At 40.5% G+C, this 23,774-nt stretch overlaps 1 protein-coding gene across 1 annotated transcript; it reads right to left on the bottom strand.

Annotated features, from left to right (window-relative positions):
* Positions 1–7,692: 7,692 nt before the first annotated feature.
* LOC136679326 (formimidoyltransferase-cyclodeaminase-like) lies at positions 7,693–15,836 on the bottom strand. Its single transcript, XM_066657778.1, has 14 exons — positions 15,693–15,836; positions 13,702–13,885; positions 13,383–13,511; positions 12,960–13,048; positions 12,580–12,759; positions 12,140–12,277; positions 10,876–11,007; positions 10,672–10,733; positions 10,269–10,398; positions 9,727–9,888; positions 9,592–9,635; positions 8,685–8,823; positions 8,233–8,328; positions 7,693–8,040 (listed from the first exon to the last, which is right to left on the bottom strand). Exons 1-14 carry the CDS (start codon positions 15,744–15,746, stop codon positions 7,957–7,959), a joined length of 1,623 nt encoding a protein of 540 aa, XP_066513875.1. The 5' UTR covers positions 15,747–15,836; the 3' UTR covers positions 7,693–7,956.
* Positions 15,837–23,774: the final 7,938 nt, after the last annotated feature.

The raw sequence follows: 23,774 nt of genomic DNA, 5'->3' as shown, positions 1-23,774 counted from the left end.
CTTTAAATACGCGTCCAGGACACGTTAGGCCACGACTGTGCAGAATGTCTGAAAGGCGTTCAGTTCCCATCCACAGGGTTTTATAGTGCGTGCGTTCATCCCCCTAAGCCCCCCCCACCCCGCGAGCCATGATTGGCTCAGTGCACAAGGATGAAAGGAGGGAAAGTTGCCAAACTGTAACATGTGCAAGACTTTTAACACCACTGGTCAAATTACGTGCTGATTATTCACTGTTTTAATATACCCAGTAAACATTTAGACGTTGATTCAACGTTGAAATAACGTAATGACTGCCGTCTAATCAACGTTCTCTTAAGGTTGAAAATGAAAGTTGAAAAGACGTCCAAACACAGACATTGAAAAGACGACTATTAGACGTATTTTGGACGTTTTTTGGCGTTATTAATTGGTCCCGAAATAAATTACTTGTATATTACGCATTTTGGACGTCCAGATTACGTTATCGATTGGTCACCACTTAACCAACTTTTTAAAATGGATTTTGGACGTCCATTGACGTTTAAAATATGTCCCTGACAGACAGACTACTTTTAGACCTATTTTGAACGTCCAGGGACGTTCCTTGTTTACTGGGTATTAACTGGTTATACCTTGGCTATTCGGTGGCCCAGAGAGTCCAAACACAACAGGCATCATCCAATCATTATACCTCTAAAACTAATATTTGTAAATCAAAACCGCATATTTATATTTTACTGCGTCAAACCAATAAGCAACGTGTAGGTCCCGCATTGACACGCACCTCCCCCCAAAAGAAATCCTGTCATTGACACAGACTGCAGACAAAAGCAAATTTATTACAATAGATTTCCTCAGACATCAGATTGAACATCATGGAGTAAAAAATACATTCACCTCTGCTTTTGTTGCTTTCCTGGTACCGAATGTATTATGCTCTGTTCCAAATGGCACCCTATTCCCTAAACACAAAAAGTGTAAATACTCTGTCACAGGGGCGTCGCCTTGCCCGGGGCTTCCGGGGCTCTATAATGGCCTTTGGGGAATTTTTTTTTTCATCTCATGTATTTTTTTGTTTTTCTTGCAGAAAAAATGGTGATATGTAGAGGTTCTAATTGTACATAAATGTTCAAGTAAATAATTGAAAATAATTACTTATGAATGCATGTTTTGATTTGGTGGCCCACTTCTAAATACCCAAGCAGCAGAGTGGGTGGGGAAGTTGATGAAGAGTACGGTGGACAAGGGGTTTACAAAATTGCGGGGAAAAGGGCGAGGCACAATGATGTGATGAGCCTCGCGCCTGGATTTAAGGTGGAACACAGTGCACTTACTCTCTATGAAGTTTTAAGTTAGAATGTCGTATCTTAACTACTTAGGGTGACCAGACGTCCTCTTTTACCCGGACATGTCCTCTTTTTTAGACTTAAAAATATGCCCGGGCGGAATTTTACAAACGTCCGGGATTTTGTTTTTCTAGAGCTTACGTAGAATTTCGATAAGCGTTTCATTCACAAACTAGTCCCGCCCTCCTCCACTCCGATTGGTTCGCTTGAGTGAGAAGGGGGCGTGGTGAAGTAGCCTAAAATCTTCGGATTGCACGGTCTGACTGTAGAGCTACTGTTATTGGTCGATAACCTTCTCTGTAAACACTTAACTTGCTTAGCATACTTAACTGAATCTTAACTACTGACAACTCGAAGTTTCTCATTTGTGTTGTCTTATGGATTGTTAAGGCCTTAAGGTCTCAGGGACTGTTAAGGGCTGGGCGAACTGAGAGCGCCTTCGCAATCTTTGCACGGTCGCCTGCTTTCTGCGGTTTCGTTTTGCCTGTCGCGTACTCTCCTCTACTGCAAATGCTCCGAGAATTTCTCCTCAAAGTCGTCCATGTTGTCCAGCTACCGGAGGCACTCAGACTTCCTCTGACTATGTTGGACGAGACTCTGTCTGCATTCCCTATCCTTAACCCCTGCCCCACCAGCGAGGATTGAGTGTGTATTTTTTTTTTTTTTTTTTGGTGGGAGGGTGCTCAATAAAGAACGAAGCGGCCATTTTAGTTTATGGCCTTGCCGCACCCAATCCTCATGTGGCAAAGGAAAGAAAAAATATATATATAAAAGGGTGCCTAAGCGCTATGGTTGACAGCAACAAATCAGTGTTCTGATTGGTTAAACAAACCTCGCGATCTGATTGGTCCAGTTAAAGCTTTCCTATTGGTCCATCAATTGGCTAACAAAACGGTCATATATCCGCAACTGAAACATAGATTAACACAAGCAGCAGAGAAGTGGAATGTATGGATTTTTTCCCAAAACATTTAAAAACTCCCACTGACATATTTGGAACCTTAAAAATGTTGGCTCTTGCACATTTTAAGCCATATACCATTAAGAGGTATATGCAGTTATTTGATTGGGATATTTGATAGAAAAATCTTTTTACCAAAAGCCAATTAAAATTAGTAAACATCCCCTTTATTTTGACTTAATATTGGGTGTTTACTACTTTTTTTTTCGAAAAAAATTAGAGTTATTACAGCTGAAAGGGCCTGCTAATAATATTTGTTAGAATAAGTATAGAGAATGGGCCACTACATAACAGCGAATTGCATTGTGGGTAGTGTTCAACATTTTACAGGACAAACTCAGCAAAAGAACAAAACAAGGGACTGGGTGAAGAGCAAGCGCTCCCAGTATACTGAAAATAAGCAAAGGCTAGAGACAGGCGTGAATAATTCATATTTTATTGCAAAAACGGCAACGTGGAAACGAGAAAAACAAACCAACACCAGTGAAATACTCCTAAGCCCAGAAGGACTAAATGTAGAGGCATAAATAGAGAGAACACTTAACTGAAGGAAAACGACGTGGCAGATCTTCACATCATTAAGAGTCCTAAAACAGTTTAACAGCATCGCACCTCCTTTACTTACTGATACAAGTGCTGAGAGCCGCTGTGAGCACCTGCTCCAAGCATCACGATGTTCTCACCTATAGTCTATTAAAGCACATATTAAATTGAGCTCTCTTCATGTTGTTTCTTTAAATAAGCATATTTCCCCCAAAATTGTAAATTTTCTCATAAATGTGTAATTGTGTTTAAAGCATCATATTAGGCCTAATTATTATTATTCAGCATAAAAGAAACTGAATAGTTTAGGTAAAGTTATTTATGAATATGGAATGGCAAGGTTTGGTAGGTTGCATAAAAAAGTAAAGTGCACAAGATGTAGTGAAGTCAAGATGGTAAGTAGAAATAGATAAACTAATACAGGAGTTAAGGGCTCTTAGAAACAGTGGAGGCGAGTAGGGGAAGAGGAAAGAGGACTTGAGGAAAAAGAAGGAACATGCTAGGGCAGTGTTCTTTAGGAACCCTTTTAATTTTGTAAAGACCTTATATGTTAGAGAGAAATCTGGGGGTTTAAAAGTTGGAAAGAGGGAATTGGAGGAGCATTTCAATGATGTGTACTGATAAGGATAAAGCAAAGGAGCTAGAGTTGCCACAAGATATTTCACCAGTAGGTGTGCCGTATCGTGTGTACAAGTATGCACCTGAGGTCTTGAAGTTTTTGTGGAGGTTGATGGTTATAGTTTGGAAGAAAGGGATCATTCCAAAAGAGTGGAGAAGAGCAGGCAGTATCCTTATCCTTAAGGAGAAAGATGCTGTGGCTATAGAACAGTTTCGGCCTATAAGTCTTTTTAATGTGGAGGGTAAGATTTTCTTTAGTGTGATAACGAGGAGACTTGCTGCTTATTTGAAAGAAAAAAAAATTGATACGTCAGTACAAAAGGCAGTGTTTTCTGACTTTGCAGAATGTTTGGAAGATAGCCTTTGCCCTTGATTTTTTCCAGATGTCAGATAAGGTTACTAGGCTTGTTAAAGCATATTTTAAGAACATTCAGTTTTGCTTTTGTATGGGGGAATTTGTTACATCATGGCAGTGGTTAGAAATGGCTGAATGTTCAATTTCACCATTAGCATTTATGATGGCGGCTTCCCACAATCAGGGCTTACATGGGCGACATGACGACCCTGACGACTACTGCTCCTTGGACACGGCGGTTGCTGGGGAAGTTAAATGGTAATCTAAGGTTGGCTAGGCTGAAAGTTAAACTGAGCAAGTCTAGAAGCCTGTGGATTGTCAAAGGAAAACTTGTACAGGAAAATGTTTGGATGGAAGGAAACATTATCAGGTGCTAAGTGTTTTAGCATGTTCATTGCCAGTTCAATCATGGCGGGAACATCCATGACTGAAATGTCCTTGAGCAAGGCACTGAACCCCCAAATGCTCTCCGGGTGCCGCGGATGGCTGCCAGCTGCTCTGGGTGTGTGTTCACAGCCCCTAGTGCACTAGTGTGTGTGTGTGTTCACTGCCACAGATGGGTTAAATGCAGAAGACACATTTCATTGTACATTGTACAATGACAAATAATTGCACCTCAACAAATTATCAGATATAAGCCAGCCAGTTCCAATAGCAAACTCAAAACCAAGATTTGTATCTCAGGTGATAGCCCCAAGCTGCTCTGATCCAGAGGTGATTGTTTTAAAGAAACATGTAAAGAGGTTGCAACAGAAAATCACCACCAAAAAGGCTAATTCTGCCCCTATGTCTGCTGTTGCCGTTCTAGTGGAACATTCTGAACAAACAGAATTGGTGTTGTGAGATTGGACATTTCACAAAATGCAAAAAATCCTGAAAACCAGAGCAAAGTTATTCAAAAATGTATTCGGTCCAAAAGAAAATACAAAGAAGGGACCATCCTTAAGTGATGCAACCCAACCTGATGTCGTATGTTCTGTGAAAAAGAGTGCTGTAGAAGCTGTTGAACCTAAAAACATTCACAAAGTATTGATAGGGCCTCCTACAGTGGTACAGGTAAAGCGAATGGTCACTCATGTGACACTTTGCTAGATAGTGGCTCTCAAGTCACCATAATATTTGAATCCTGGTATAGAAAGCATCTGTCTGGGAGCAGGTGGTTCTCAGTCCTTGATTTATGCAGTGGTTACTACCAGATAGCAATGGTGGAAGAGGATAAGGAAAAGACTGCTTTATCTTCCCCCTGGAGTTCTGTCAGTTTGAACAGATGCCTCAGGGCATTGCTGGTGCCCTAGTGACATATCAGAGGCTTAGGAAAAGGCTGTGGGAGACATTAACCTTCTGCAGGTGATGGTGTATTTCGATGACCTAATAGTCTTTGTGAGGTCTTTGGAGAAGTATGAAGAAAGGCCTAAAACTTTCCCTTTATAAATGCCAGTTTTGTCAACCCAAGGTGAAATATGTGGGGTACATAATATCAGCGGAAGCCATCGCCAATTACCCTGCCAAAGCGGAGGCCATTACCAACTGGCCTCAGCCTACTGAACTGAAGTCATTGCAGTCCTTCCTGGGACTCTGTGGGTACTACCAGCACTTTATAGCTAGCTACTAGTTCATTATGAGTCCCTTGACTTACCTAACCAAAGGACATGCACTGAAACAGCAAGGTGGAGCATCAGACAGTCAGAGAGCTAAGATGTACCTGAGGGAGTAGGAGCCATTTGGTTATAAGTGGGACCAGGCATGCAGTAATGCATTCCATCACATTATTTAGTGTCTGACTAATGCCAAAGTACTGGCATTTGCTGATGTCAGCAAACCTTTATGTAGATGCAAGTTTGAAGTTGCTAGGGAGTGTGCTATATCAAGAGTACCCAGAGGGGTTAATTCCTGTAGCATTTGACAGCAGAAAGTTAAGCAAATCTGAACAGAACTATACCATACACCAGCTTGAATTTTTAGTCGTGGACAAGTTCCATGACTACTTTTACTGTGCACACTGATAATAACCCACTTATGTATATCCTTACCACAGCCAAGCTTAATGCCACGGGTCAGTGCAGGCTTGCAGCATTAGCCTGATATGATTTTGATATACACTATAGGCCTGGCAAGACCTGGCAGGGCAGGAGGAGGGTGCAGATAATGAGCATATCCCAAAAGCAGGCATAAGAGCAATGTGCCAACTCATTAGTAGTGATGAGCTACGTGACTCTTCTCTGAGATATATAGAGCAACTAAAAGCTACACTGTTCTGTATCCCAGATGTTTATGCCTACCCCACGTGCCTGAAGCATGATTCACTGGAGTAAATGTCAAAAGCAGAGTTGATAGAGGCCCAGAAAAAACACAGTCATAGATGGATTGAGAGAAGCTGTCATAACAGGGGAGTGGCCAGATGATAAGTCAGACCCAAACATGCAGCTAATGAAGTGAGACAGATGAAGGCTAGTGATGAGAGAGAAACTTCTATAGGACCAGTAAGAAACCTGATGGAGAGGTTTTCCAGCTTGTGTTGCTGGCTGAATTTAGGAAACTCACTTCATGATCAGATGGGACATATGGGGATGGAGCGAGTAAATGATCTCTTGAGGAGTAGGTTTTACTGGCCCAGGATGACATCTAAGGCTGTGGGTAGTGAGTGATTCACAAAACTCCTTGTAAAAAGGTAGCCCCGTCCACATCAGTGAGGATTTCACATTGACACTGAACACCACGAAGCTGGTCATAACAGCTCAACAGCGGCTGTAGTTCCTGAAGAGGCTGAGAAAGTTTGGGATGACTCCCAAAATCCTCAGCGATTTTTACAGCTGTGTCATCGAGAGCCTCCTGACTAGCTGCATCACTGTGTGGTACAGCAGCACGACTGTGATGGACCATAAGCGCCTGCAGAGAGTGTTGAAGACTGCTGAGAAGATCACCAGGACTCCACTGCTCTCTCTGCGGAGCATCTACCACAGGAGAGCCTCCTTTAAAGGCCCCACGCACCCCCAGCATATAATGTTCACACTTCTGCAAGAATGCAAGACCACCAGGTTAAAGAACTCTTTCTACCCTACTGCCTTCAGACTCCTGAACCTACCTCAGAAATAACCCTGCGTTTTACTGTCTACAGGTTTAAATGCCACTGTCACATTACCGTCATACAAAATGATTGTCAAGTTGTTTACATGCCAATGTCAATTTACTGTAGCACATGTTCACTTATGTATATATCTATAATTGAACTATTGTACTTTATACTAGTTATTATTTCTTGCTTCATTGTAATTTTCTTTTTCTATTTGGCATTCTTAGTGAGGAGCAAAGAAAGAATTTAATTGTAAACGGAAACCTGTCTCCTTACTGTGCAAATGACAAACTCTTTGACTTGACACTACTAAGGTATTGCTTAGCTGTTGATGTTTCATCAAAGGTGGTTGCTATGGCGCTTATGTTAGTTCAATGATTACTTATGTCCTCTTGAGCCATACTTATGTGATCCCAGTTGGTGGCTGAGGTGTGGCAAGACATTTGCTATGTTATCCAAGGCAGGTGTCATGTTACTAGTGTTATTCCAGTTGGTTGCTAGGGTCGTGTGATGAAATGTTGCCACCTGCTGACCAATCAGTGACTTTACAAGAAACGTGAACATGGTGATAAGGTTGGACAGAAAATGGCGCCATATCCTCACATCAAAACATTTGTGCTTTACATTTACTCATTTCAAATGTGACAGGGTGAGTGAGTGATGTGGACCCTGTCCAATGTGTGTCCCTACATTGAGCCTAAGGATTAAAGATAGGCTTCCACCATAGTCCTAATTATAATAAAATGTTTACAGAAGATAAAAAAAAATAATGAATTCATGCATACAACATTTCCATGGGTTGGTTATATTGTCTATATTAATTGCAGTGTGCAGATGCTTTTTAATTAAATGGTCAATTTATGTCTTTTTTGTACTTGTAAAAGACATATATTTGTCTTTTACAAATTTATTATAAGATATATTTGAACAAATAATGCATAATCAATGCAGAATATTCTGACCACACTGGAATACAGCAGTTTATCATTTTGTTTAAGATTTGATATAATACTGAAAAATGAAATATGAAAAGATTCTGGATCAAAATGCTTTGTTGTAGATTTGAAGGGAGAGAGGTGGGAATTCAGTGGCATTGATTGGCTGCCTCCAGCACTGCAGCAGCGCTCTCTCTTGCTTCCTGCAGTAGTGCGGATGCCCTTTCCTCTGTCTAATAAACACAAATAGAACGAAAAATAAATAATAATCAATTAATTAATTAATTAATTAAAAATATATTAATACATTAATTTAGAAAATATTTTTTTTCAGGAGGTGAAGAATCAAATGATTTAGAGGTTTGTTTGTGTATTGTTTTTTTAAGTTCCTGGATGAATGACGATGAATGAGTTTGTTTACTTACAGCCCTTCTGAAGGACTCATCGGTGATATTTTTTAGGTTGATGATGATATTGTAATAAGCTCCATACACAGCCGTCTCCAGAGCTTTAGCAGCTACCTGTTCATCAGGAGAAGAGTGCAATTGTCAGGTCTAGTTAATTAGTAGATCTTTAAGAAAACCAACTATTTTCACCAATTTTGGTGAATCACATTTCCCTATTTGTGTTAAAGTGAATCAGTTATATTATTGTGGTAAAAATATTTTTAATGTCAATGTACAGAATGTTTGAAGAAATTTGCATTTGTGTTGTCCATTTAATATCACAATTGCTTTGTAGAGAGGACAAAAATTGTTTTACAGCACTGGTTTTCACGGCTTACTGCTCGCTAACAGCTCAACTTACAGTCAATAACAACAATTTTCTTATTATAATAAGTTACTTTCAATACTCTCTGTGTGCCTTTCTCTCTCACCTGTGCGTCTGATTTGCAGGCCACATTGCCATGCTGGATGAGCTCTCTGAGTGCTGGCCACAGTGTGGTCACTTTCTCAGCAAGAGAAAGTGGAACACTCACAGCTTTCTTCAGGCCGTCCTGCATAGCCTGCTCCCTCCTGAAGAACAATAGAGATTAAAATTAATACAGACCACCTTCCATTATTTGCATTTGCAGCCATAAAGTAGATTATCCATAATGTACTCAGTGTTCATACTTGAAAACAATGTCTAGAGAGATAAAATCATGCTTGCTTTGTTTGAGCACCCACAGATGTGTTACTTATGTCCTCCGCTGTACTACAATTACATTTTAACAAAGTAAGCTTGGGGTGGTGTTATGCTTCTTTGTGCTAATTTGGTTGCAGAAATAACCTAGTGTTGTTTTAATAACGTAATAAGTTGAGCATGTCCCAGGCCAAGTTCACACCTGGCATTATCAAAGAACATAGTACAAATGTAAATGAGGTACAGTGCATGTCGTGGAATGGAATGGGTATATGTGAATGGAAGGGCGTTTTTCCGAAAAACCAGGACAATAGGAGTCCTGAAAAGGATGATTAATTTTCCAGGACAGACAGTAAAAAAAAAAGAACAGTCCCGGTAAAACCAGGACGTGTGGCCACACTAATGCCAGGTGCAGTGTGAAGGGGCCCCCAGTTCTTCTTTCAAGTTTCGGACACGTTCAATGTGTGCTGTGCATTGGAGGTTGAATCCACTAGATGGTGCTATAGCATGTAGTAGGTCTGATTGATAGCCGTATACAATTAAGTCCATTTCTCCCCTCCTATTGAGGATATTTATATTGAATTTGTGTGTTAATAATTTGAAATGTATATTTTTTTTAAAACACAGTTAATGACAAGTAAAGATGTGCATGAGCATACCTTTTAATTTCCTCTGGTGAGCTTTTGGACATTTTTAAAGCAGCCTGGAATTAAATAGAGATCATGGAATTCATGTTAATAAACAAGGAGTAAAAATATTACAACTTTATAATATGTTGGCGCACATGTGTTTACCATGTAGCTGTTAAAGGCTGTGCTGTCCGCATCTACAGTGAGCAGCAGCTCCTTCATGGCTTGATGAAATGGAGGGATGAGTTTCCTCATTACACCATCCACATCCTCAAACTGGCGCTTTCCATATGTCATCTGACCCACCATACAACCCAAAGCTGCTCCCTGAAAGAGGGAAAGAAAAAAACTAATCTGTAAAGGGAAAACAAGATAATATCACAGTATAAATAAAATTGTATAATGCTGTTAGTACTTGTTAGTAATACTTCATTACTCAGTTAAGTGTTGCTACAATGACCATGAAGGGATGTGATAGGCTTTGTTGCCACAGCACAGTACTGTTGTTACCGTGGTAAAGAGTATAGGGAACATGACAGCTAGTTTTAATCCCTTTCATTGTTACCATGGTAATTACTACTAATTGTGATGTACATTGATTGCAAGAGATACACCTAAATTTGTTACCATGGCAATAATTGTCACAGATGTGATAATCAGGCCTTAATGCAGCAATTGAGAGAGATGTGATAATTATTTCTCGTTACCATGGCAGCAATGGCTGCAGAAACAGATCCTCCCCCTGGAGCAGCTGTCCTGGCACCAACACTGCACACAAACTGCTGCAGGGACAGAGACACCAGTCGTCCCTCGTCCTGATTGGCTTCCACCATATATCTGTGCACAGCAGCAGCCAATCATGTAGAGAAGAGAGCATTCATGTCTTCACTGGAGAGATTATGTACACTGTACACTTTGGAATAAAAACTGTCCTAATCTTTACGTTAAAGCATGTAATAAAATAAGGAGTGGCTTACACTAGTCTACGATCACCATGCTCACTGCCAGACATGGGCAAGCCCCAGTTCAGTAGTGGAAATTTGATTTATAAAGAAATGTTAGATGAGCTGGTGTCTGCATACTTTTGGCAATAAAAAAGTAGAGACTTACTCTATGATTCTCTCTTTAGGAATGAAGGGACCCAGAGAATCTAAACCCAGTTTGCTGATGACCTAATAAAAGGGATTAGATCTTAAGGTGAAAAGTGTTCTACAAAACTATAATCCAAACAAAACTACACTGAATTAGTTGACAATGATATACGTTTTGTTTTCATTTTGCTTTAAGGATATTGCTGAATGAGCTTCTTCTCACCAGCCGAACTTTGTGTTCCTCTTCAAACACAAAGAGTTTATCTCTCTGGATGTAGAAATCAGCACAGTCCAGCACTGCTTTTAAGGGGATGAGTCCAACAATCTGAGAGCCAACCACTGGCAAATTCAGCTCCTGGACAATCAGACACCTTGTTAGCATTCACACTGAAGTCGCAATAAATCTGAACTGAAACTGTAATATAAACAAATCGTCACCATCCAAAGAATTCACTGTATTTCACTTTTTGTTGATTTTTAATTTACTATGTCATTTGTCACAGCACTTTCCTTCACACTGTATGAAACTTTCAAAATGAATAGATAAATAGTAATGCTCCAAAATTATGTGGAATAAAATCTTTTTATTTGCGTCACGGTAGTGTCACAGTCGCAAAGCTCCAGGGACCTGGAGGTTGTGGGTTGAAGTCCCGTTCCGGGTTGATTGTCTGTGAGGAGCTTGGTGTGTTCTCCCTGTGTCCACATGGGTTTCCTCCCACAATCCAAAAAAACACACATTGGTAGGTGGATTGGTGATTCAAAAGTGTCCATAGGTGTGAGTGAATGTGTGAGTGTGTGTGTGTGTGTCGCACTGTGAAGGACTGGCGCCCCCTCCAGGGTGTGTTCCTGCCTTGCGCCCAGTGATTCCGGGTAGGCTGTGGACACACCGCGACCCTGAATTGGATAAGCAGTTACACTGACCTCTGCTGACCGTTGAAAAAAGTTTTTTTTCCTTTTCCAATAAAGTTACTGCTTTGGAGATGTTTTATAAAGACACTAACTAAATAATTTATTTAATTACACACTAATTAAAGATGTGCACAGTTAAATATAAGCTATTTTGTGTTAACATGTAGCTAAAGGTACAGCAATGTTTAAAGGCCAGTTGTGGACATTAAGGTTTTAGGATACATTGCATTTATTGAAAGTGCAAACACTTGGCACATTTTTGTTTATATTGTTTATTATAGCCATAATATACAAACATGACACAGCATGTAGTGGGGAAAGAGGATTAATTAAAAAAAGTCATTATAATAAACAAAACAAACAAAAAAATTGAATACATCAATGACCACATGCAAATGAAAATTACTGACATACTTGCACATTTTAACAACCAAAATAAAGGTAGGTTAAAGTGGTGGAAATACAAGGTGGGTGTTTATGATAAAGTGGCCAGTGTGTATAGTATAGTGTAATAAAAATAGTGCTAATAAACTGACCACTGAGCAGAGATAAGTGTAAACTTAGGTGCAGAAACTCACTCTCGCATCCCTGCAGATCTCCTCATACACACTACTGAGAGGTGTCTGTTCGAAGTCTAAGATGTTGGTGGACACCTGAGCCAAGTTAGACTCCTCCAGGTACCAGCCCATCCCCTGCACCTTCTTCAGAGTACCTGGCTAAAAAAAACACACACACATACTACAATTATAAAAAGATACATGATGACACTGAGGCTAAGCACTGAATTGCACCTTTTTCTGAAAGAGTGTGAATGAATGAGTTACAAGCAAGTTAAATCCAGCTTCATATCTTAAATTGACATTCTGTGTGTGCTCAAGAATTCTACAGTGTACTATCAAAACCTCTTTATCAGGGAAATAACAATTTGAATAAAAGATTCATCCTGTTTCCACACCTCTTCTGTGTCGTTTGTCCAAAAGGACAAAAACCTAAACCTCAATCTGACACATGAGTATACCTGGTCTTTTCCTCTTCCCTGCTCACGTATGTCCAAAGCAATTCTGTGTGCCTGCTCTTTGGTGCTCAGCAGGTTCACGTTGTATGCGATGAGGAACTTGCGAGCTCCGGTAACTGTGGCCCCCCATGAAGGAACGAAGGTGGCAGGACCATAATCTGGAGCCCACTCATGCTTCTTTAGCTGTAGGAGAGACATCTTCCAGTTAGAGTTAGTACAAGCTTGGTGGGGTTTTTAAAATAAAATAAAGAACTGAGTGGAAAGTCAAGGCCTTTAAGAAAGTGGCCAGTGTGAAAAAGTAGTAGGTTTGGGTTTCTAACAAAGTAGCCAGGGTGTGAAAGTAAAATGGGATTGTTTCTATTAAAGTGAAACTAGAGTTAGACCTTCTCTGCTAAAGCTTCATATTCTCCCACTCGTATAGATGGTAGAGATCTTCTGCTCTCAGTCCGCGCTGCCTCTCCATAAAGATACACTAAGAGAGAGTGAGAGAGTGATTTGTGATCTCAAAAACGTGTTACATTCAAAACAGGAGGACAGTGCAATCATAGTTCCCATATATGGATTATAGACTATAGACTGACTAGGACGTCAATGTTTACATATCTACAGTAATGTATTTATGTATTTAAACAGCAACTCAATTATCTATAAGTTCACATTTCAGAATTGTATAAAGTATATAGAAATATTCTTAGAAATGACATAATGTTATAATAGCTTTAGAAAAACTGCACCTTTCTTTTAAGCAGTGCACTCATGAGACACAAATTCTATGCTCTACTGTCTTCCATTCTTGTGTATCTTACCTGGAACCTGCAGCAGGTCGGCTAGCCTCCGTCCAAACTCATTTGCACATTTCACACAGTCATCCATACTTGTGTTTTGCACAGGGATGAAGGGACATACATCCATAGCCCCTGTCCGAGGATGCTCACCTACACATAAAAACATGAGACTAATTCAATTAAATTCCTAACCTTGAGTGAGTGAGGGTTTTTGAATGAGTGAGAATTAAGCTAGTTCCATGAGGTTAGGAATATCAGCACAGTTGGGTGCTATTGTGTTTTATATCAATGAAACTTGTGGCCTAGGTTTTTTTTTCCAATTCAAGTTCATTTGTGTTACCAGAGTGTTTGGTCATGTCGATTATGGAGAAGGCAGTTTGGGCAGCATTTATCGCCCCCTCCACTACGGCCTGGGGGGATCCTACGAATGTGTACACTGTCCGGTTAGTGGATGACCCAGGGTCCACATCAAGCAGACTGCAGCCCTCTGTGGCTGAGATGGCATCAGCTATGGCATCAATCACCTGGATTGGAGCAGAACATCTTGAAACATATTTACACACACAAGTCATTCAAACAAACTTTAGCAATGAATATTCTTGGTATAATGCATCACTATAATTGTACCCTATCAATTTAAAGAAAGAATACATTTTTCTTTACAGTTTTCTGCAGTTTATACTCCAAAAAGTGTGTCCCAGTATAGCAACAGTCATGTATACAAAAATACATCCATGCTACTACGTCTCAGTGTAACAGCTGTTTGATGACAAAAGGTTGGAGAAAATGACTGGTAGTTCCTTTAATATATCTTTCGTGGGTATTTTGCTATACTTCATGTAAATTGTAAGTTAATTTGCATATATATTAAACTTTTAAATATATAGTATTCATTTTAACAAAGTAGCAGAAAAAAAATCTAATTGTGGGTGATTTTAAAGTAATGAAACTGGCAATAAAACTTATTCACAACTGTATAGTGCTCTTGAGTGGCACAGTATTTTTATCCTTGGCCTTCCCACCAGGAAATGAATTATTCATATTGATGATCCTTATTGTTACTAATCCTAGAGAGCACTCACTATCTGTGTAAAATAACGCCCCTCTCCCACCAGCAGTTTGAAAAGAAGCATGTGGTTGCCTCACTGTGCAATCAGGGAAGATGGAACTGAAAACTAATACTAATTTTGGAAAGAAATTGGCATTAGATTAAGATATCTAAATAAATAGAGAGAAAATGAATAAACAATAAAATAATTTGCAACTTTTGGTGGTAAAGATGATTATTGCTTCTTTAACAACTTGAGGTGAGTGTGTGATGATGCAGGTATGCCATTAGTACCATGTAAATTGGTCAGATTTGAGCTTTTATTACTTATTAGTAACTTTGGACTCCTAACTCCAGTGCAAAATCCAAGAAACAAACTTCAGAAACTAAAAATGCCTTGTCTTAAAAAATTGTAAATTAGAATTTCCAATGAAATATTACTTTAAATATTTAAATAAATAAATAAAACTTCTCAGGCCAGAAATTTGCAAATATTTACTTTCCAAATATACTTCAGGGTGGCACAACACGCACTAACACCACTACCACATCAGTGTCACTGTAGCACTAAGAATGATCCACCAGATCCATCATACCTGCTCTATGGTGGTCCTGACCAATGAAAATCATTGAAGGAGAAATGGGGATTTAAAAAAAGCATGCACAGAAACAGGAGGACTAGAGTATGTAAACGTAGAACTACAAAACTACAAAGTGCTTCTTTATGATCAGTGGAGCTGATAAAATGGACAATGAGTGTAGATACAAGGTAGGTGTTTCTAATCCAGTGATTGTTTAGTTGTTTACACCATACAAACACCTGCACATTTAATGTGGAATAATATGTATGCTAAATTTAACATAGTAGAAAAACACACACACACACACACACACACACACATATATATTTGCATGGTCGATGAAAAATGAAGTGAGGTTGTGGCACCTTTTGTTCTTCCTGATATGTTAATCTCATCAAATGAGCAGAGTGTACTAAAATATGCAGAAATGCCCGTTTCTTGTAGATGTTCTTGTCATGTTAATATAACATAACGCTGCTCTTTCTATAGCTTCTATGTTTGCAGTTATGGTTAAAAACACGGTCTAATTTTGTTAAAGAATTGGATATAAATATAAATAAAAGTCAGCCTTGCCTAGATTTGTAGCCCAATGTATATGCATGTAGACCAGTATGCAAGCATGAATTATGAAGCATTGTGGTTAATGGCATGCTCAATAACAAATCAATCCTTATTTTTCTTTCGGTTCACGGCTCCTTTTACCTCTTTATTTCGTCCCTCGGAGAAGTTGGGTACACACTCGATTAGCTTTGCCATGGTTGTGAGATCACACTTGGAATGAAACACTCACACAGATCCAAGCGCTGAGCCCTTAAAGCTCTTCGGACAAGTTTACACAGCCGTCACCAAGTCAGAGTTCCTCTGGAATGATTAACCTGCCCCACAGAGCATTATGTGGGTCAGCAGACAATGATTGTCCACTTTTTTATATAACACTGTAGTCTGTCCCTTTTAATCACTGAAATGAATGCTAATAATTAAAATGTGTATAACAAGAGTTACACACATTCACCACTTTATTAGAAAGTGCCTTCTATTTCTGTTCACTCACCATTTTATTAGGAACATACCTTCTGTTTCTACTCACTAGCCACTTTATTAGAAATCCCACCTTTTTAAATCTATTGTATGGATAGACCCCAATTCTAAGTCCTCTCAATGGCCACTTTGTTGGAAATATCCCTCTTCTACTTCCATATACTTGCCATTTTATTTGTTGTCTACTTACATTAAGGACTGCTGTTGTCCTAATATTATGTGGGTGGAGGACTATTCTCAGGATCCTGTGTCATTTAGGTTATAACTAAATAACCTTGCAGTAATTACTTGTCAGCTAAATCCATCTTGTAGCTCCAGTGCAAAAAGTGGCAAAATGTAGTTAAATAGCTACATACTTTATTTAATTATGTACTTTGAATAATGCTAACTGGAAGCACTGCACAGTACGAAATCACAAAGTAAAATATGGTTTGATTCCCAGCTTTGGCAAGACTCCGAATACTACATTAGCCCATACATCCGTAACCTTAATAAAACTGTAAATGGTTCAAGTTAAGTAATGGCATTATAAGCTTCTGTTACTTAGCTACATTACATTTGCAGATTCAGTTCAAAAGCTAAAAATAACATATCATGAGTCATTTCTATTTGACATTGTGGGACATTTGGAAATTGTGTGAATTAATGTTGGGATCAACTGACTGCTTTAATAAAAAAAACTTTAATGGAACATAGTAGGCATCTACACTCTCTAAGTAACAGAGCTGTGGATCAATCCCTCAGTTTAATAAATTACTCTTTCATCTTTCCAAAGCATTTCATCATAACCCAAAGCAAACACAATGTCTGCAGGGTCTTAGTTAATTAGTGATTCAGCGGTGGGCAAAAAGCTTGGAGGGGGGACTCTTTTTTGAGTGATGCAACTGATTTTCACTAAACATTGTCAACAGGCCAGCACTTCTTCCTACTTGACTTTTAGAGATGGGAAGTACCCTGATTTTCTTATTGATCCTAGTGAGTAACAGGAAATCTACTATCTTTACAGAGTTATTCTAAGAAAAAGAAAATGCAGTGAAACCCGGTAACTACAGATGTTATCCATTATCCATCCATCCATCCATTTTCCACCGCTTATCCGAGTCCGGGTCGCGGGGGAAGCAGTCCAAGTAAAGAAACCCAGACCTCCTTCTCCCCAGTCACTGCTTCCAGCTCCTCCGGGGGTATACTGAGGCGTTTCCAGGCCAGTCAAGACATATAGTCTCTCCAGCGTGTTCTTGGTCTGCCCCGGGGCCTCCTTCCCATTGGACATACGCAGAACACCTCACCAGGAAGGCGTCCAGGAGGCATCCGGATCAGATGCCCGAACCACCTCAACTGGCTCCTCTTGATGTGGAGGAGCAGCGGCTCTACTCCGAGTGTCTCCCGGATGTCCAAACTCCTAGCCCTGTCCCTAAGGGAGAGTCCAGAAACCCTGCAGAGAAAACAATCTCATTCTTTCAGTCACTACCCAAAGCTCATGACCATAGGTGAGGGTTGGGACTGTAGTGGAGTATGGGCCAAATATGAACACTGGACAATGAAGAAATAATGAAATGAAAGGCTTTGAATTAAACCTTTCTCACTCTGACCAGGACCCTGCACCCCCACAAACACCCACACACACACACCCAATCTAAAACATCAAAGAACCCTTTAAAGTAACACATGGCCCCAACAACCCCCTTCTCTCTTTTAACTAACAGGAACTGTCGAGATAACCAATTTTTATAATGCTCTTAAGAGACAGGAACCTCAAACAAAAGGAAGGATTATAATCCCGCTTGGGACAAAGTGGCACCTCGATGTCTCGTTATCTTCCACGGGAATCAACATATGTTCAGAGGGGGTGACCTCGAATTGAACCCCATTGACTCATCTAAGCGACAACCTACACATGGATCAACAGCGACCCCAAATGGACACTGGCGAAACTACGCCTCGCTCGGAGTCGCCGGAAACCATAGCGGAAAATAGTCGAACTCTGATTATTTGTGTATAAGCAGATGTATTAATGTCACTTTCTGTACCCTCAGATGAATGCCTACCTCCTAATGAAATGTTGTATATTGTGGATTGTTTCTATCATGAAAAGAAATCCTACCTCTGAATAAGAGAAAACGGATTAATATTCCTTTCTAGCGTATCGTCATAAATGGGACCTAAAAATGAAACCTTATGTAAATGTTTGATATTAATGATCCAGTGTACCCATTGTTATATGTTGATAACAGGTATAAGAATTTCAATACGCGAAATTCATATTCTTTATGTGTGAATCAATGATTCAAACCCCCTTCGACTCTCTCCCCCTCGCGAGAGTCACGTGAGACTGAATTTGTGTCCAATCAGAAAGAGGACTCCTCCCGTTAAGGCGTGACCGTGCCAGCCTTGAAAACACAGAGCAGCCCAACGCAGTTCAGTTCGAAGTTCAACAGAGTTACGAGAATTCAGTCCCGAGAGCTCGACAGAAGTAACGAACCACGAAAGAAAGCCAAGAAGAGTTCAACCGACGAGAAGAAACTTTGAACAACAAAGAAACACTTTCTTCTCCACGCCGACAACGAAACAAAGGAAAATCTCAGACTTCAGAAAAAGCTTACGAGAGACGTCTCGAAATTAGCTAAGAGTATGAAGTTTTACTAATACGTCGAGTAATTTGAATATCTTCTTTTCTTTTAATCTTGTTTATGTTTAATTACCCATCGAAGTGTGATCTCACAAGTGATCAAAGCGGGTGAAACTTATTTGTGGCCAAAGTAAGGTATCAACCGTTTGATTAGTCGATAACAGATATATTAACGTTATAACTGATTCCTGAAGACAGTACTCCTGGAAAACTGAACAACGAGACTAGCTAATACTCTGAAAAAGCCGCTCCATTCCGGTGGAAACCAGCCACGCCTGTGAAAATCCAAAGAAGAGAAATCTCGATCGACGCAGCTCAGCTTGGAATCGAAAGTCTTCAACTCAACCGGAAAGAGATCCTCCATAAGCGGGCCTGTTTCTCACCACGTGGGAACGACGAGAGCACCCCAGGACACGGAGATTAAACAGCAGGACGCGACGGCTCGGTGAAACGGCGAACGAGTAAGCTAGCGTATTTAACACCTTTTCCAGGAGCTGATGTCTAAATAAACCCTCTTTATAATTTATCATTTATTAACCTTAGTTAGCAACAATTTAATCACAAGACAGTAGTGCCTAGCCCACCTTAAGGTCAAAATCGGGTTTTTTCCCGCTGTGATACCGTGAGATTATAAGGCTACGCTATGTTAATTAAATATCTTCTCTTTATTAATAAACTCTCATTATTTGAAATCACAGTGTTTGCGATTTGTTCGTTATTCTCCTGAAAATCCTGACGTATCCTGACCTCATTTAGCATGATTATTATTCATTCTCAAACTAATTATTAATGTTTTAATTGCTTAAGCCAATTATAAATCTTAATTAATTTCATTAAGTCAAATATCAGAGGTTGGAGGAGTTTGAATAAGGTCAAGGCTATAAAACAAATTATAAAAATATATGTATATGTTACACTACAGGACGTAGATTGAATGGTAAATCGAGAGCTTTGCTTTTCTGCTCAGCTCTCTCTTTACCACCACGGACCGATACAGAGCCCGCATTACTGCTGACACTGCACCGATCCGCCTGTCAATCTCCCGCTTCATCTTTCCCTCACTCGTGAACAAGACCCCGAGGTACTTAAACTCATCCACTTGAGGCAGGATCTCACTTTCAACATGGAGAGAGCACTCCACCCTTTTCCGACTGAGTACCATGGACTCGGACTTGAAGGTGCAGATCCTCATCCCTACGGCTTCACACTCGGCTGCAAACTGGTCCAGCAAGAGGTCACCCTGGAGGTCCCGGCTCGATGAAGCCAGCAAGACCACATCATCCGCAAAAAGCAGACATGGTATCCTGAGACCACCAAACCAGACACCTTCTGCCACTTGGCTATGCCAAGAAATTTTGTCCATAAAAATTATGAACAGAACCGGTGACAACGGGCAGCCCTGACGGAGTCCAACCCTGACAGGAAACCAGTCGGACTTACTGCCAGCCATACGAACCAGACTCCTGCTCTGTTTTTACAGGGACTGGATGGCTCGTAGCAAAGAGCCCAGTACCCCATACCCCCAGAGCACCCCCCACAGAATATCCCGAGAGACACGGTTGAATGCCTTCTCCAGATCCACAAAACACATGTAGACTGGTTGAGAAAACTCTCATGCACCCTCCAGGACCCTAGCGAGGGTAAAGAGCTGGTCCGGTGTTCCACGACCAGAATCCACATTGTTCCTCCTTGATCTGAGGTTCAGTCGGGCTCTCTTCCCCAGTATCCCTGCATAGACCTAACCGGGGAGGCTGAGGAGTGTGATCCCCCTATAGTTGGAACACACCCTCCGATCTCCCTTCTTAAAAAGGGGGACCACCACCCCAGTCGGCCAGTCCAAAGTCACTGCCCCAGATGTCCACGCGATGTTGCAAAGACGTGTTAGCCAGGACAGACCCACAACATCCAGAGCCTTGAGGAACCCGGGGCGAACCTCTACCGCCAAGGAGTCAGCCCCAGTGGTAGATGAGCCCTCCCCAGGATCCCCAAACACTACTTCCTCTGTGGAAGACGTGCTGGTGAGATTGAGAAGATCCTCAAAGTATTTCTTCCACTGCCTAATGACGTCCCCAGTCGAGGTCAACAACTCCCCACCCCCACCATATACAATGTTGGTGGAAAACCGCTTTCCCCTCCTGAGTCGCCTGATGGTCCCACACCCGAGTTTTTGTCTTAGCGACAGCTAAAGCCGCGAGCCGGTTAGCTCTTTGGCACCTTTCAGCAGTCTCTGGAGTCCCCCAAGCCAACCAGGCTCGATAGGATTCTTTCTTCAGCTTGACAGCCCACCCGGCCAGTGCCACCCCGACAGGCACCGACAACCTTGCAATCACAGCTCCGTTCAGCCGCCTCAACAATGGAGGTCCAGAACATAGCCCATTCGGACTCAATGTCACCAGCCTCCCCCGGTATGCAGTCGAAGCTCTGCCAGATGTGGGAGTTTAAGATCTTTCTGACAGGTTCCTCTGCCAAACGTTCCCAGCAAACCCTCAGCACACATTTAGGCCTGCCAGGTCTGTCCAGCATCCTCCCCCGCCATCTGATCCAACACACCACCAGGTGGTGATCAGTTGACAGCTCAGCACCTCTCTTCACCTGAGTGTCCAGAACATATGGCCGCAGGTCCGATGATATGACTATAAAGTCAATTATCGAAATGCGGCCTAGGCTATCCTGATGTCACGTGTACTTGTGGACACCCTTATGCTCAAACATGGTGTTCGTAATGGATAAACTGTGACGGGCACAGAAATCCAATAACTGAACACACTCGGGTTCAGATCAGCGGGCCGTTCCTCCCAATCACGCCCCTCCACGTCTCACTGTCATTACCCATGTGAGCGTTGAAGTCCCCCAGCAGAAAAATTGAGTCCCCAGAATGAGTACTCTCCAGCACCCCCTCTAGGGTCCCCAAGTTTCAATAAGCGAGGATCAGAATGCCAAGGTCCCTACCCTCGGCTGACACCCGATCCACAAAGCACCAGACCCGGATTACTACCTCTCCCACATGTGGTGGGCCCATGGGAGAGTGGACCCATGTTGCTCCTTCGGGCTGAGCCCGGCCAGACCCCATGAGTGAAAGTCCGACCACCAGTTGCTGGCTCCAGGGTGGGGCCCCGGTAACCCTACTCTGGGCAAGGGAAGCTTTGTCTCTGTTTTTACTCTCTTCATCTGGGTCTTTATGGATCACTCTATGTCTGGCCAATCACCTAGGACCAATTTGCCTTGGGAGACTCTACCAGGGGCTATTGCCCCAGACAACATAGCTCCTAGGCTCACGCAGGCACGCAAACCCCTCCACCACATTAAGGTAGTGATACAGGGAGGGGTTTATTAAAAATTAATATTTTGTAAATGGTTGCTGGCTCTCATCTTTTTATATTTATTTCATCCTCTGAAAAATGTTTGCTATTTTTAATGTGAAATGTATTACAATGCCTCATAAAACACTTTGCTACCACTTTAAAATAAGAATACACTAATAAAGGTCAATTAAGAGATTAATATATGTTTATTACATGCTTATTAATTGGATTGTAAACACATTAAAATCAATAATCATTTTGTCACAACTCTTCTGACTTCTGTTTTGTCTAATAATAAAAGTCAGAGAACTTACTGAAAGCATCAAGGTAAAGATTAAACTAAGATCTGAGAGTGTGAATTTTGTCATTTCACATGTTAAGGTAGAGAACATAATCATCGGTGTCTAAAAAGGCATTCTTTTGGTGATTGGTTGATTAAACTTAGTTGTTAAATGGTTAAACATATTAACAATATGTGCTGAGGTTGACAGGCTTAATGCTGACTGATGGAGAAAACAAAGTAAGGTCAGTATCCGGCAAGATCTGAGGTTGGACAGTGTAGATGGATGTGGGTTCACTATTTGGCAAATAATATTACTGTTACACTTTTTATCTACATGTCATAAATAATTATATAATGTATATAAATTATATTTAATGTGTATAGAACCTTATTAATAACATAAATAGATTGTAAAACAATTGTAAAAACAGATTTTTAATAAAAATCTTCATAAGTGTAGTTTTATTCTAAAATCGTAACTTTTAATTTGGTTGGGAATAGCCATTTCTGCTGTAACCTGGTTGTTAAGGTGTTTCTAGGTCATTTCTGAGTTATCCCAAATTGTTGCTGAAGTGTAGCTATGCAGGGGTGACGTTAGCTAAAATGATAAACTTTGGATTATGAACTGTAAAACAATGTGTGAAAACAATAGGCAACATATATGTGACCATTTGTGCTTTGAGAAGTTTAAATGTTTCAGATGTCTGGTTCCTATCATCACCATGTTCAATAACTTCTGACATGTGAAGTATTTCCCACCAAACCACCCTCAGTCACTGTCCATGCATATTACTACATTTAGTATGTACAAAGTGTGACATATTATTGACATTTGGTGTTAAATATGACATTGATTAGGAAAGGTTGTGAACATAACATACTGCTAGTGGGTACAATATTGGACTATTTTGCTTTTTATGTACAAAACTATACTCAATGTTTAAAGCAATGTCTCTGCAACACTTTGATGAACACAATTATCACAGAATTATGTCACCTTTGCTAGAGAGAGAGAGAGAGCATTCTTGTCACCTGACATTTAACTATGAACCCATGCCCTCTTTAAAACACAAATAAATATACAGGTCAGTTGTGATCACTGGTTACGTGCTTTGATTTTTATTTTATTTTTTGTGGTGTTTTATTGGTTATTTCTTTGTCATTTAAAGATATTTTATATTTGATTTTTCATTTTGTTTAAATCTGGTATTTAATTAATTTATTAATTATATTGTCATAAAGCAATTTTCTGTTTGGTGACCTTGGCTTAGAAAAGCATGCAAAGCTGACCTAAATCACAAATTAAACCCAACTGTTCATAAAGGTTATAAAAGTACCTTCATTCAGCAAGAGGTTCTATGATTATGCCTCTATGTCAAATTACCTTTTAGCCACTCATCTGCAGTTTGAAGGTCCTGCCCTGCAAGCTGACAGGATTGGCTCCTTAAATTTATGACATAAGAAAGTTTGACTTTATGACCCTGGCTGCATCGCCCATTTGAGGCTGTCCTTGGAACACTAAGGTTTTGTATTGC

The sequence above is a fragment of the Hoplias malabaricus genome, chromosome Y (assembly GCF_029633855.1).
Source record: "Hoplias malabaricus isolate fHopMal1 chromosome Y, fHopMal1.hap1, whole genome shotgun sequence".
Classification (NCBI taxonomy): Eukaryota; Metazoa; Chordata; class Actinopteri; order Characiformes; family Erythrinidae; genus Hoplias; species Hoplias malabaricus.
This window is presented reverse-complemented; position numbering and strand designations above follow the sequence as displayed.